We start from the raw sequence: 15,918 nt of genomic DNA, 5'->3' as shown, positions 1-15,918 counted from the left end.
CCCTCCCCAGCCACCCCCACCTCCCACCTCACGTGATGCTGGAGAGGGTTTACCGGCAGTAAGGTAGGGAGGAGTCTCCTTGCTGCTGTCTCCCCATTTTCATGGTTACGACTACCGGTATATGTAAAGAGTCCAGAGGGCTGAAAAGAACAGAGGGCAATTGATTAGATTTGAATATCTTCTAAAACTGGCTTTAACTTTTTGCTCAAAATTCTGATAATGTTCCGATATATTCATTTAAAAACATTTGATTAAACTTAGCTTATATGCTACTTTTTGTAATGTTCCCGGTTTAGAGATTTATTTTTCACTTTTTCCTCCTACATTTTCTAGTTTGAACCTTCCTGAATAGTCAAGTAAAATAGTTGAGGAAAAGTAAATAAAGCCAATGCTGCTGAGAGGAGCATGGGGAAATACCTTCAAGATCAGTAAAGTAAAGGCAGGGTTGTCATCACAATCTGTAAGGTCAGTCTGCTTGTCTGCAACTCTGCACCTAACAGTAAAACCACAGAGAGGCAATCTGCATTGCTATTGGCTAGAGGACCACAGGGGAGGGACTTAGCTGGAGGTGGGTGGGCAGGAAGGGGTTGGTCGTAGCAGAGGGGGTGCGGAGGGGAGGGGGCCGGTGGGAGGGAGAGGGCCTGGCTGGAAATGTTTGAGCCCGAGAGTTGAGCAGCAGATCGGCCACTCGTGTTTCCTGCGCTGTTGCTGCTGCGAGAGAAAATCCTAGGCATGGGCCTCCGGCACTCGACTCCACGGGGGGAATGACAACAGCTCACGCAGTCGCTAGCTGAGACGGGAGGAGTCCGATCGCCACACCAGGTGCCTCTTGAAGGGAAAGGGGCAGGAAAAGAAAACAGAGGGGGGAAGAGAGAGAGAGAGAGAGAGAGGAGAGACAGAGTGTGTGTGTCTGCGCGCGCGTGTGTGTATATGTGTGTGAGAGAGAGAGAGAGACGGAGAGGCAGTGCGGAACACCACATTGAGGTGGGAGGAGGATAGATTCTCCGATTCGTTTTTTTCCATTCTTCAGTTCTCTTGAAAAGGGAAAAAAAATAGGGAATTGTGCTGCAGTATGGTGCATACCATCTGGGGTGTGGTGGTGGAGCTTGGTGTGGGCGCTGGGAGGAAGTGGGAGGAAAGGAGAGGACGAGAGAGAAAAACAGAGAGCGAGAGCGAGAGAGAGAGAGAGAGAGAGAGAGAGAGAGAGAGCGAGAGAATAGAACAGAGTGAGGTCAGCTCTTGCCGGCACTGTAAAACTCGAGACTGTTCTGGTGGTGGGAAACTGCAGCAGTACAGCAGTAAGTGCCTTCTCTCCTCTCCTGTCTGTTCAGCGCATCTTATAGATTTGTCTGCTGCTCTGTCAGCTGCTCTGTTCATAGAAGAAAATAGATGTTAAGTTTCCTGTCAGTTGGATTTCAGTTGAGCTGTGCTCACTTATTTCCTGAGATATGAGAGTTAGTTGTAGAACAGGGAATGGTCTTACACTTTCTGTGTGAAATAATAGCATGTGGGCCTTTTGCTTTGTTTTATTTTCATTTGTATGTGAAAGTGGATCACTTGACAAGGGTGTGACAGAGCGGACTTTCACCTAATTCGCGGACAAATTGTTTCAGTTACAATTGGTTTGATAGATTGCGACTCATAGGGAATATTGAACAGTTTTATTTTGCCCTAGTTTTGAAAGCTTTGAGGGCGATTAGAGCTCTGATGTGAATAAGTCCCCTGCTCTGTAATTAGCAAGTGCTTCATGCAGTCTTAATGAGTAACATATCTTGTATAATCCCTCTGAAGTGGAAGCCCTGACCACTGCCTCTCTCCGAAAGCATCAGTGCTAGTAGCCCTTGAAAGCACCGGATGCGTAGACCTGTGCAGCCCCTATGGCAATCGCAGGAAATGGGCCAGGCCTTTGTCAAACAGTTACCAAAAATGAGGAGAATTTTTTAAAAAGATATACATATATATCATTTTAAAATATTTTTTTATTTTCATCTTTTGTTATGAAAGGCTGACACTGCCCTTCCTACCTCTTTGAGAGAAACAAAGCTTGGGGAAAAAGCATAGCAAGAAACCAAATACTCTTTATTAGTGAAGGTGTGTGAACAAGCGCATAATCGATTGTGAAGCGCAATAAAGACTTAAAAGTCATTAGCCCTGGATACTCTAAAGGTTTGGATCACGACAGACGTTTGTGTGCAGTGTTTCCACCTCAGCACGGGGTGTTCATGCCAGCCTTTAACGGGTCGTTTTGCAAAAGAAACAGCCTACAGTTTTGGATCTCAGCATGTAGCCTGATTATCAACTGTTTTAAAAATGTGTCCTGCCCAAGCTGGTTGTAAGAGCTTTTTGCTGGAAATGGAGTTGAATGAATGCAACCTTTTCTGACCACGGCGACTTATTAACATCTCAGTCTGTCAGCCGATAGATATACCATGCTATGGTAGATGTTTCATTATAGGCTATACATGAGTCTCAGAATACACAGGACTACAGCGGCTAACTAGGCGTTACTAAATGTCCATCCAGCTATAAATAAACAGGCTGGATGATCTGATGGAGAAATGCAGACTTAGTGGTCTGAAGATAATAGCTTGGGTCACCGAGTTTCAGTCTGACAGTAAGGCTATTATAACCTAACCTTTTGCTGACTCTGTAAAATGAGGACTTGCCTGGGCAATAGCCTGGCTTATTCCACTAGCCCTCTTCACTTAGCATGTCACTCGTCACCTTCTGTGATAATAAATGTGTGGACATAGTGAATGAGATGAATTTCATATTTGCTAACCCCTTCAGTGAGTTTACAGACTCCCAGGGAAGTTTTGGAGCTGTACGTTTCTCACGACCATTTGGATAGAACGCATTTATTCATTTTGGTTAACTCAAATAGTTTGTCTGCTTTGTATCTCTGAGATTTTCTTGTGTTTTATTAAAAGTAGCCTGAATCGTTGATTGTGTGGGATCCTCCATGGCGTTGAAAGCATGCTTAATTGCCTCACAGTTATTTATTATATCATCCAATTATTTTAACAAGTGTACAGTTTCTCACTACCAGCTATTAGCAGGGTAATGAAATGTGTTCCCTTTCAAGCAGCCTGGAGAGAAGGGAAAAACACCTGTAGGCCTGTAGTCTAATTCCAGAAATTTCCATCTATTCAGAGTTTGGAAATACTCATTTGTAAAGTTAGCTCCCCCTCTTTTTCTCCAACGGAAACATGGCTCTCTTTCTTTCCTGTTGCTCATGCAGTGTGTATGTGTGTGTGTGTGTGTGTGTGTGTGTTTAGTGGAGTGGCATGGCTGGATGGCCACTGACTTAATATGCTGCTTTTATCAAGCCTTCCATCCCATTTTGCATCCTGCTTTCACCCCAGCTTGGTATTCTGGAAGTCTTGTGTCCCACTTGGGGTTTCGAGATGCCTAGATAATTGGATAAACTTCTCCACTTCCCTGTTTGAATTCCTATCAGAAGAGAAGTGGAGTTGTCTACCCTCTGAACTGTTTTTGACGGAAGAACCATGAAAAACAAGGAAGACGTGGTGCCCCAATGAGTTGGACTGTGCTCAGTGATCAGGGTTACCCTAATCCTAGAGGGGCCAAAGCCATTGGCCATTGGGGTTCACTGTCGTGGCATTGGACTGAACCTGTCCCTTTGAGGAAGGCAGTCTTTTAGAAGTGGGCTCTTTTGGTGCTCTTGAGAATCAGTGGCGGGTTCAGAGTTTCTGATCCTTTATTTCACAGACCCCTTCGTGAGGGCAGAAAAAACAAGTGTGTTTATAAATGGCTTGGAATTAAAATTTCATAATCCCTGAGGCTGAGGCTTCCCAGCCATAATCAGTCAAATATGTCACCCTGATTAATCATGCATAGTGTCTCTGCCTACATGTATTTATCCCTTATGATGTGATTCCTCTCTCTCTCTCTCTCTCTCTCTCCCTCTCTCTTTCTCTCTCTCTCTCCCTCTCTACCTCTACCTCCCGAGCAAGAGTGAGCGGGACTGATTGTAATGTGATGACCATTTGGCTCTCTCTCCCCTCCAGAAACCATAGCTTCATCTGTGGGAGGGGCGAAGCAAAGGGGTGCTCTGTTGTCGCTAACTAATCTCCTCAGGTCACCGCAAGGGTGCCGGAGCCACCTTCCTACCTGCACACCATCTGTCCTCTCGCACCAGCCTCTGTCTTGGAGGTGTGATCCTCATGCTTTGTGTTTTTGGATGGGAGTGAGGGAGGGAGCATGCTTGGCTGGTTGCCTGTTGGTTTGCTTCCAGCAGCACCACCACCAGTGACCCAAGGTCTAACCCGATGTCCTTGACATTTGCAAGAGAGGTCTAATAGAAGGTTAGGAGTAGTAATTGTGCTGTATGCATGCAGGCATTGCATCTGATATTATCATTCTTCCACCTAGAAATGACTACTTTTGGTTTGGACTCCTACCTCCATCAGTGGGTGTTCCTACAGGAAGTCTGTGCTTATTTGAATTGTTGGACATGCCAACAGTTTGGTGAAGGTTTTTGTTTTAATAAAAGAAATATCTCTGTAGTAGAGATTGTTTTATTTAACATTATCTTGGTTTAATGTTTGGTTTTATTTGGAAGTGTGGTGTCTTTATTGGACTCAGCACATATATACAATTATTGCATTAGTTCTAAATCTGAATTAGTTAAATCTAAATCGCGTTAGTTCTGAATCTACATTTTCTTGTGTTTGATGAATCAAGCGTGGTCTTTGAAATACCCCCACACTGTCACTCACTTCGAAAAGTAGACCATCAGTCTCATTTTTCTTCCATGCTCTAAAAATAAAAGGGGACTAATTGTAAAAGGTCACGTCTGACACGATTCTTACCTGATTTCCTTCCGAGCAGTTGACACTCCCAAAGGGAAGACTCTGAAATTAAAGTCCCACCGTTGAGACTTTACGCTCTGTGATGGTGAGACATCGGTTGAATTTGATTTCATAATATAGACGAGCATTCCGAGGTTTGTGTTGGGATTTAGAATATTTGTATTTGTATGTATTTGTGCAACAGTACTGGTACTCGAAATGGTTTTCTTATCAGGTTAAGTATCCAGGTCAGTATCATGAGTCTTGACGTCTGTCAGCTGCGACAGCCTGATATGTACTGAGTTAATGGATGGTCTTTTTTACGGCCGAGATAAAGAGTGATATGTCTTTTGAAAGCAAACACAGAGTAGTTTGAGAGCGTAGTCATAGTTCAGTGTTTCGAACATCCATCATGTTGTAGTTACATTTCTAAAGCAATAGCAGTCATTTATTTTCCAGACCACTACCTACCCTGAGTTCTCTCTACTGAGAGAGGGCTACTCACAGTCATGTGCCAGCATGAAGTCATCCCAGTTGACCATTACTGTGAATCATTTGGGTGGAGCCCATGAAGACTCTCAACCCAGTCTGCCCAGTTAGAGATTGCCATATCCCTGCTTTGATATCTCAGAACTTTGAGGCAACGCGTCAGCACACTTGAGCACCCACAAATCCGCAAAAAAGAATGACCTCACCCCTATCATGCTAGCATTTGTAATTCATTTGATATAGACATTGGCTACTTGGTTGAGTTGTCTAGTTGGGGGCTTTCTCGAGAGGAATCTCAGTCCAGCTGGCTTTTCTTTAAGCCCGGTGGCTGTAGCCGTGCAATCCCTGGAGGGGCTAAACACTTGCTGCGTGGGATAGCTGGCATGCCTCATCTACATGATGACTCAGCACGTTGGAGGGAGGCCCTTCGCAGTTCCCCGCGGACTCCCTAAACCTTACCGATTGACCTCTCGTCGAAGCGGAGATCTAAATCTTGCGCAGTCAAAAGTGCAAAGCAGGGGGATATTGAAAACTTCTCTCGCTCTGTGTGATTTAGAAAATGACAGCAAGCCACTGAGATTGTCTTAATTTGCTACAGTATGTGCTGCATTATGCACAAGTAGCAGCAGAATATTCTGTCTCATGTTCTGGTGTACAAGATGTTCAAGGTCTTCCTTTGGCCTCTGATATTGTGAAGGAGGTTGCGAGGCAGACTTGGGGTATACGTTTCCTTTGAAACTCTTGCTTAAGTAAATACCATGTATGTGTAGGCTGTAGTCATAACACCCAAGACAGACATTTTGTCTCTGTTCCTCTCTTGTGAATCAGCTCTGAGACTTAGCCTAAATGCTGGGTAGGTCTAGCCTATATTTAGAACAAAACAGTCATATCAGGAGACTGGTTTAAATTATGCCTCTTGTGTGTGTGTTTCTTCTCGTTCATCGCCTCTCTCCATCTAGCCTATTTGAAGTCACAGTCATATTCATTCGTATTTGCATTTCAGAGTAGTCTGATGCTCAGCATTTTCCACGGTCTAGATGTTTGCCTGTTGCCTGTCTGTTGCCAAATTAAACATTAGAAACTGTTGTCATGTGAACCCTAAGTCCTTGGGATAATCTCTATAGTGTACATATGGATGCAATGCAATGTTGGAGGAGTATTAATAAATGAAGCTGCAGCCTTGTAGAAGCATTGATGAGTTCATAATATAACACAGGCTAGTATTTCTAATAAAAACTCTTTTTGACATTCATGTTAAATCTGATCAGTCAGTTCTAAATAAGATATCCCTACAGGTATGTAACAGTGTTTCCCATACATTGACTTATTTGTGGCGGCCCACCACAATATCAACATTGACCACCACACAATGATTTTCCAGGTTGTACTAAATTGTGCTTAAATCTGGTTAGCATCATAACCACACTGTGCTAAGTTAATTCTGCAAACCAACCACCACAAATGGAATTCAATTCTGTGGGAAACACTGTGTAATTATTATGTTTGCTGCAGAATGTTTTGAAGAGTTTATATTTAATTCATGTCATAATTTATCTCATGTGATTAAGTTGGAATGTTAATTGTTAGAAATCAGCTTGTTAGAACGTTCTCTGACAATATATGTGATGGATTTGTGTTCTTATGAACACATTTGAATTTTCTTGTGTGTGTCGCTGTGCGCCACATAGTGAAAAAGAGACCCTTAGCAATAAGAGTTGAAAACCAAAATGGCAATTAAAAAACTTCATTAGATTACTATAGTGCCGCTGTTGGGCCAGTGCATGGACAAGGGAGATATGGAGTCCAACCCTGCATTTTCATAATGAAGTCTAATGATCAGGGACATCAGAGGTCAAAAGCCATGAAGTCTTATGACTTGAGATGTGAGACTTGACCTGTCCTCTTGCAGCATCAGCAGTAACAGAGACAGATGAGAAGTCGAGGGCACCCCATAAAATTTGTGCAACATTTGCAACTCATTTGCCTGTCTCTGGATGCTATCTGTGAAACAGACTGCGTCTTTTCAGGGCAAACAGTAGTTGTTGTCCTTACCCGACGTTGTTTTCCATGTGTGTGCGTATGGAGTAGTGTAGGTTAGTGGTGTGTGGTGGAGGGGGGCATGTATCCATCATTAAACAGCAAAGAGAATCTTAAACAACAGCTGCAGTTTTTTTTACAACCCTGCCTTCCCCGTCTGACCGCCCAACCCCCACCTCTTTATCTATCTCCCTCTCTCTCTTTCCCTCCCTCTCTCTCTCTTTCCCTCTCTCTTCTGCTTTTGCTCTCACTGTCTCTCCCTCGCCCTCAGTTTGCGCAAGAAAATATTTCCAGATGTTGCCCCTGGAAAATGCTTCCTGTTCGGCAGCCGTGGCTCGAGAGACGTTTTTAAAGGCATGCCAAGGATTGGCACTAGCTTGTTCCAGGGCTAGCAACAGTAGTTACAACCCCCCCTTCCCTTACTGTCTACCTCTCTCTCTTTCTCTCTCTCTCTCTCTCTCTCTCTCTCTTTCTCTCACTCCCTCTCTCCGTCCCTCTGACGTGTGAAGGGGGCTATAGAAGTTGACACAAATTCTCCCCGTGAATTTAATGCCGTCCTTAGGCAGTCTGTGGCGGAGCGTATCGCTGGAGCTGGTTGCGTTGCGTCAGATCGGGCTGGACGGTGTAATTGTGTTTGGCACACGCATCTGTCTCGGCCCTTCTCTGGCTGTTGGACGACTGCCCGGAATGTTGCTGCGCTGCGTGATTTCCATTGGTCCACCCCGTCCCATTATGCATTAGTCGATGGGGTTGGGAAGGGGGGGGGGGGGGGGGGGGGTGCTGGGGGAGATGGGCACAGGGTTTAGGAAGGGCAGAGACGGGTGGAGGGGGCACGCTGTGCCTCCCACACACTGTGCTTTAACTGTCCACTGGGAACCCGTTGGGACCTCTCTCCATTTCCTGTCCAGCAGAATTTATGATTTCTGAGCGCCCATCACCCATGTTTGACTTGACAGGGGTTAGGACATTTAAGCTACGGTTATATTTAGCTATGTATACTGTAGAATATACAGTAAGTCAGACATAGGGCAGCTATAAGATGCAGATATACAGGAGGCTACACTATAGAGAGTGTGTGTGTGTGTGTGTGTGTGTGTGTGTGTGTGTGTGTGTGTGTGTGTGTGTAAATATATGTTTACACTATATATACATACCACCTAGAGCCATAAAAGGAGACGGTATGGTAAAATTGTAGTTTAAGGCTCTATTTCCAACTGAATAGTTAGTCATCAAGTAGGATCAGTCTGTGAGAGTGATGTAAGTGTGATTATGTGCTCGAGTTTCTCAGATGGATACCGTAATGTTTTTATTGACAATGATTTATCATTCAGCTAAAACCAACCATGTTATTTTTTCTTCTCTGTCCTTCACAGATCCTTGACAGAAAGTGCCTTGTCTGATGACGTCCCTACTTGAAGCTTGCTCGCTGTTTATCCGCCGTGCTTTTTTCAACAGAGACTAGCTCACCCTCCAGACCTCCTGTCCTCTCTCCGTGTGTTTGTGTGTGTGTGTGTGTTTGCACACCACCAAGTCACCCCACCAAGCGACTCTACGCATGAGACAAAACCAGGGTGGAAAACATCTCGACAGCCCTGCCAGAGAATCCGGCGGCCTTGCCAAAGCACAGAGAGCGAGGAGAGCAGCCCGGTCATCAGCGCCGCCACAGTTCCACCCCCCTTCTCTCCCCACGCACAGAATACTTATTACTCCCTTGAAGGAGAACGATTGCCTGAAAATAGCGTGAGTCAACTCCCCCGTGTCCACCCCTCCCACAACCCCACCTCCATTCCTCCTCCTCCTCCTCCTCCTCCTCCCCCCTCACAGAAAAGGAACATTTCAGGAAGGCTCGGGCGACGGGTGGAAGGACGGTCTCTCTCAGTCCACGCCGTGAGCATGTCCCCTCTGTCCTGCTAGCGGCCTGCACCTGGGACCGAGTGACGGATGAGTGTCGTCGCTGTGATTGACAGCTCTGCTCCAAGCGGCTGTCGTGCGTGCTGCCACGGAGGCTCGTAAGCCGTGACACCACCTTCACTCCCTTTCTCTCTCCGGAGGCGCAGCTTTGCTCGAAAACTCAGACAAACAAACACAGACAAAACAGCAGACGTATTTTGGCATCAGCAACGTGTTTGGACAAACTCTATGTGACGTGCTTTTTTAGATTGTCTATTTTTGTTTAACCCTCCCCCATACACACATACACACACCCACACACAAAATCCCCCACCTCTGTCCTCTTGGCACCTTGTCTTAAAAGTGACTGCTAGCCTTTGCCACACTCCAGCTATTTGCTATGGCTTTGAACATCGCCTCGATACGAGACACAAAATGGCTGACCCTGGAAGTGTGCCGTCAGTTTCAAAGGGGGACCTGCTCGCGCAGTGACGAGGAATGCAAATTCGCCCACCCGCCCAAGAGCTGCCAGGTGGAGAACGGGAGGGTGATCGCCTGCTTTGACTCGCTAAAGGTAAGAGCCACGGAGCCCAGCGCAGGGCAGGGGTTGGAGGCACTGGCCAGGTTCAGAGCTGGTCCATGGTACTTGCTCTTGCGTGTGCTTCTCATGCTTGTTTCTTGACCCTAGCTGTGCAGGGAGCAGCATGCATGTGCTATTTGATATGTTTGGGTAATGCAGGGTCTCTGTCACTGTAAAAGTATTAGGTTCTCTCCCTCTGGTTAGTTTTTAATTAAGAACTGTCACACATTGCACAGCCGAAGACATTAGTGTTTCAATCAATCAAAAGGCAAAGATCAGTTGCAAAAGACACATTTGCTAATGCAAGTGAAATGAGTGCTTTTGTTTGCAGTGCAGCGGGACCAAACAGCGTGCAGTAATTTTCTGTCAACTCTTTGTGGCATGCAGTTCTGTATACCACGTGGGCTATGGCTATATTTGGTGCCTTAGAGGAGTGAGTCTGGCATTCCCATGTAAACATCTCAAGGATCCATTTTGTTTTGGAGATGTTAGACGTGGAGGTTTTGTGTCAGTGGAGTGCCCTCAAATTAGAGTGTGTGTGTCAGCTCCGTGGCCCTGTGCCTCAGAGCTGCAGAGAGTTGTCAAACGGAGTTGACCTGTCGCCTCAAAGCTCAGAGCCTACTCCCACATTCACTCTCCCCCGCCCATCTACCACCCCTCCCCCCACCTTCTACCCCTGCTGCCACTCTGCGCTGGCAGGTTTATATGTTTTCTCTCTTAGGTTACCATGCCACGTCCATCACTTATACTGGTGGTCACCAACATCTGGTGAGTTAACCGAGACGTCACGAATGCTGCTATTCCTGGAACAAGCGTGCATAAATGTCAGGCCCTTTAAGCTCCTCAGAGCAACAACAGTAACGAGAGCCTGTATGTAATAGATGCTAATTCAATTAGGCCAAGATAATTTGTTTGAATATGATAGGCCTAATTTCTCCTGATGATGGCTGAGAGTTGTTTATAATGTGCTGTCTATGAATGCCACACGTTTAGAATGCTTGCCGTTATATAGCAACAGCCTAAATGTGGCTTTCCCGTTTGAACTAGGTTTGGAAATGTATGTGTTTTGAATTGGGTCCAAGTCGTCTTTGGCAATTCTCTAAGTATTTTCTCTCCACTGACAGTCTCAGTTTATGTCTGCTGCCTCTAGGTGCAATAGCCTCATTTTATTATTTCTGACAAAGCTTTGAGGTCAGTGATGCCATTTTAAGCTCAGCCAGTTTTTTTCCCCTTAAATCTCAAAGGTGTACAATATTCTGTGTTCAGGGAAAAAATAAAATTATATATAGATCACGGGAAATAACAGATTGCTATCACATATGGAAGAATACACTGAGCTGTATGTGGTTTTTTTTATGCGGCATGGAAACCCTGGAAACACTGTTTCTCATGACAGTGACAAATGACCAGTGAAACGAGAACAGGTACCAACTATCTCTTTGGAACAATGGACTTAAGGCAGTGCTTAGCTTTCACATTTGCGTAAGCAGCTATCTCAGCTTTTCGAAAGTACCATCGCCAGCTCACAGAGCTGCTTCGTTCATCATATACAGTAAATTAGTCAAGGTCACATGTCTGGTAGATACAGCTGGATCCAATTACTATGTGTTACAATTTGTGATATAAGAAGATTGCAAACATAGAGTACTATGCAAGCGGGAAACTGTTTTCTGCCATACCGATTCCACAGAGGTGTACTGCTTAACCCAGAGCCATAGAAAGAGAGAGTTGCGACACTCTTTGATGTCGCCGCCACACGATCAATAGTTCCAAAAAACCTGTGCTGAATGGCTGTTTTGCAGGAGGGTGGGATGTATTTCTGGATGCTGGAGGGCGTAATCTAATACCTCATTGGCTACTGACCAAGTGATTGGCAGTTTTCAGTTCCAAAACTGTCTCCATAACCTGGAAACTGGCATGGAAAAGCGATGCTGTCTTTTTCCAAGGTCTCTTATGGGAGTGTCACCACTCGGTTTTCTATACCGCTCTGGTTTAACCCACAAAATGCACACATCTCCATTCATTCTGCACTATGCCACATGCTTCAGACCACCTTCCCCCAGTTGAATGGCTTTGGCAAACTGCATGACTCCATCAGATTGCTGACCGTTAAAGATCAACAATCCCGAGCTTGCCCACAGGCTGGCTCACATGACCTTCCTCCCCCATTCATCCTGAAAATCTGTTCTCACCGTGAACCTCCCAATATTTTGGCAATGCGGCTCAGCATTTATGTGACTCAGTGGCACAGAAGGGACGATCAGCTGCTTCCTTGGCAACTCTCATGTTATTCCTCCGTCTGAGTCCCAGTGTGTACATCGCGGAGGCTACCCGGGGCCAAATTACCGCACGACCAGCGGGTAAAGATTGACTGATGCTTTATTACAGCTGCCTAGGTCCGTCAGAGCCGTTGACGGCTTAATGGGTTAACAGCTGCCTCCAATTGGGATCAATTTGGGAGCGCTTTTGACACGAACCATTGTATCTCTGTCAGGGGGGCATGGTCCAGTAGACAGCAGACACTTCAGCATAGACTTTACTTGTTGGTGTTGCTCAGCATTTTAGGCCGATTTTGTCTATGTACAGCAAATCAAAGCCACCTGCAAACCAGAGGTCTCATTATGCCAAATCAAATGAGTCTGGAATGTCTGGTCATGACATCATTGACATGGCAGAGAAGGCCTCTTGGGGATCTGAATGTTTCCAACTGTGGAGACTACCAGTTGTACGCCCACCCAAGCCCCAGGTCTGTCTACTGCCAATGTGTCATCTTGTGTAACTGTACAAAGTAACAAAGCAGTGATTGCGAGATTAAACTCTTAGCGCCTCACTATTCTTCAGTGTCAGTGGATGATTGCACACAGGTACAGGGGGGCTGAGTGAGGGATTCTGCTCACCACTCTGCCTGGAGATGTCAGCTCTTTGCTGATAACATTCTACCGGCTAGCCGCGCTCCTGTAGGAGCCTCTTGAGTACAGTAACTGTCCCGGGAGCAGCCCTCGGCCTCTGGCCATCCCATGGCACAGTGCAATCACCAGATACTTATCCTGACGGGCGAGAGAGTGGCGGCGGGGACAGTAGGGTGGCGAGCCGACGGCCTGGACCACGCGACCCAACAAGGAAACAGCAACCGCATTGACCTGCAACCGTTCAAACAAAAGGGTGGCTTGTGTTCTCATTCAGGCCAGCGTGCTGCGCATTAGAGGCAAATGAATCTTGTCAGTGGCCCCATTTGTTTCGCGGAGGGCATGCATGCTTGCTGCTCTCAGCATTTGTGAGGCGTCCAGGAAGAGTCTTGCGTGGGTAAGGCCGCTGTGTCCTCTTTGAATGCAGGTGCTTGTTTACTGTATGGAAAAAAAGGTTGCAGATCTGCAGTGTTTGTGGGATGAGGTGGCATGACACATCTGTTGTGAATTTGGCTACAGACAAGATTCTCATTTGTTGTTGTTTTGAGAAGCAATTATGTAGTTATAGAAAGTAGAAAGACTAGAACCAAGTCGAGAGGTCTTAGAAGCAGAACGAGATGCCAGTGTCTCATGACAGACATGTCTGCCAAGAGGCAGGCCATGTTCCCCATTGATTCCCACGTTAATGTTATCAAATATGATAAATACCGCTGTCTGAACATCAGACCAGAACACTTGAAAGGTTACTGTTGTTTGTGCTGGAGAAGCTGTCTCTGTGCCACCCTGACTATGCAGCAGCATCCAACAGGGACAGATTGAGGCTTGGGGGGGAGGGGAGCGCTGAAAATATACAAATGCCACAGTCATGTGATGATGTCACAGTGCCTACTAGTGAATGGCCTGTTGTTGTCAGAGTGTTTTTTTCCTCTCCTCCCCCTCCTTTCCCCTCCCTCTCTCTCTCTCTCTCCACCACTCGAGCGCTGTCTGTTGCTGACACGTCCTCTGTGACTCGCAGTGGTGGCTTGCAGCTTCGGGAGACTGCAACCAGCGTGGTGTGATTGCCCTATCAACAGTCAACATCTGTCAGTGCACACGAGCATCAAGGAAACAGCCGATGAGGGCTGAGTAAAAGTCACTCTGGGAGAATCATCTGTGCTCCTCCTTGCTATCTGTGTGATGACACACATGTTGATAGAACCTTCGACAGCCCCTCTGGTTGTACACTCGCACATGCACACAAACACACCCACAAACCTCTAGAATTGTTTATTATTCGACATTTTCAGAATTCATTTTCAGAATTTCCTAGAATGTTGAATGCCAAAATACCCACTGGATTAAAGCCTGTCCAACACAAATATTACATAGCACTACAGCTGACTTTTCTACAGATTCTTGTCGTCAATGCCTTAGAGAATTGGACTGCACAAGACATTTGTTTTCAGTTGTGTTCATCTGTGTTATTTCAGTAATGGACGCCAGACTTCAGGGGGTGTTTTTTTGGCACCATATCTGACAGCACAGTGAGAACGCCTTAGCTAAACGTTATCAAAGGTAGGAACAACAAGCTTCTGTAAACATCGAGGCGGTTTAGGGAGCGGGGGGAGGAGAAAACGAATCAAAGTGGTCTGGGGGCTGGGAGCGCCAGGTGAACAACATGCACAGCTAGACGGGAAGCCTGGGCTGCGCTGAAGCCAATTACAGAGATCCTGATGGAGATTTAGGGAAAAGCAAAGAGACCAAGGTCCACTCAGTCAGAACTGCGGTTCCTCTCGTACTGAGCAGGATTACCATTGCAACAACACATCATCAGTAGGGTTAAAACTAACCTGTCTCACGACGGTCTAAACCCAGCTCACGTTCCCTATTAGTGGGTGAACAATCCAACGCTTGGTGAATTCTGCTTCACAATGATAGGAAGAGCCGACATCGAAGGATCAAAAAGCGACGTCTCTATGAACACTTGGCCATCATCATCACTCATCATCACCATCATCATCATCATCATCATCATCATCGTCATTGTCATCAGTGTCGTCAGCATCACTGTCATCACAGTGGGCTTGTGGAAGATAGGGAATCAGTAGGCATTTAAGTGACCTGCTCTCTCTTTCTCTGCTGGGCAGTTACTGTACTATTCTGTGAGGATCCTGGCCTACACAGGCCTTGATTTCATTCAACACTGGGCAAACAAATGATGATGTCCTTAGACCGCTCCAGTCTTATCTGGGATTCTCATCGGTCAGTCGACATAGCTGGAGTCTGATTAGGGAGCTCTGTGTTGTGGTTCCCCACTCTCTCCTTTTGTCTCAGGGACATGAACTCTAAACAGATGTCGCATGCCTGTCTGCAATTAGTTTCAACACTCGGTAGAAACTTTCCTCTCTCACGTGATCTTTTATTTTGGCCTTAATAAAATCTCCTGTGAGAATTAGGCCTAGGTCTCATCTAGTCATTAACTTTCTACAATGCTACTTTATTTTTTGCATGAATGCTTCCACAGTAAGCTCTCCTCAGATCTCTGGCACTACCACACCTTAAAAAAAAGTATGTGTGTGTGTGTGTGTGTCTGTTTTTAAACAAGTGTGTGTGTGGGCGTGGGTGTGCGGAGGACGGGAGCTTGCCAGCATTCTTTGGGCGTAATCTGCTGTAGAGGGCCACACCCTAGACTGAGCAAACATGCAGGGGGGGAATGTTGGCCTGCGCCACGGCAGGGGTCCCAATAGCCGGGTCATTGAAAAAAACAATGAAGCGCTGACTGGGGCTTAAGCGCCAGGCCACTGGTGGGGAGCAGGGGCTTTGATGAGCTCGGCAGCTCCCTCATTCCTGAACCAGGGTCTGCGCCACAGCCTCACCCCGCCCTCCCCTCCCAAACACGCCAGACTTCATTTGGTCCATGTGACTTCACTTTTCCCAGTCCTCGAGAGAGAAAACAGAAGCTAACCTTAGGGAGGGAGAAACACTGGGTAAGAGAGAGAAAAAAGGAGGAGTAGGAGGAGGAGGAGAGGTAGATAGTGCTGAAGGTGAGTTGGTGAGTTGTAGACGCCACTTCCCTGAATGAAAAAAAATGTTTCGTTTGTTTTATTGGTCGCTGTTGTCAGTTGCTCTTCTGTTAGTGCTTCATCTGATTGCAGCAACTGATAACACGACTGTTGTTGCTTATAGGCAAATGCACCTGGCACAGCACAGTACACTGACCTGG

The 15,918-nt window shown here is 46.2% G+C and overlaps 1 protein-coding gene across 12 annotated transcripts in view; it reads left to right on the top strand.

Annotated features, from left to right (window-relative positions):
- Positions 1-15,918, top strand: part of mbnl2 (muscleblind-like splicing regulator 2) — a 57,825-nt gene that overhangs the window by 4,829 nt on the left and 37,078 nt on the right. For 2 of the 12 annotated variants that reach the window (XM_042081451.1, XM_042081444.1), the window contains exons 1-2: positions 635-822; positions 8,714-9,804. In XM_042081451.1, the coding sequence (XP_041937385.1) occupies positions 9,631-9,804 (174 nt within the window). In that variant the 5' untranslated portion in view covers positions 635-822; positions 8,714-9,630. Of the gene's footprint in view, positions 1-443; positions 466-634; positions 823-962; positions 985-1,153; positions 1,299-8,713; positions 9,805-15,918 lie in introns of those variants that run through there. The other 10 variants (XM_042081452.1, XM_042081450.1, XM_042081455.1 and 7 more) reach the window with 7 other exon arrangements.

This window comes from Alosa sapidissima, chromosome 23 (genome assembly GCF_018492685.1).
Source record: "Alosa sapidissima isolate fAloSap1 chromosome 23, fAloSap1.pri, whole genome shotgun sequence".
Lineage (NCBI taxonomy): Eukaryota > Metazoa > Chordata > Actinopteri > Clupeiformes > Clupeidae > Alosa > Alosa sapidissima.
The sequence above is the reverse complement of the archived record's forward strand: the minus strand, read 5'-3'. Positions and strand labels throughout refer to the sequence as shown.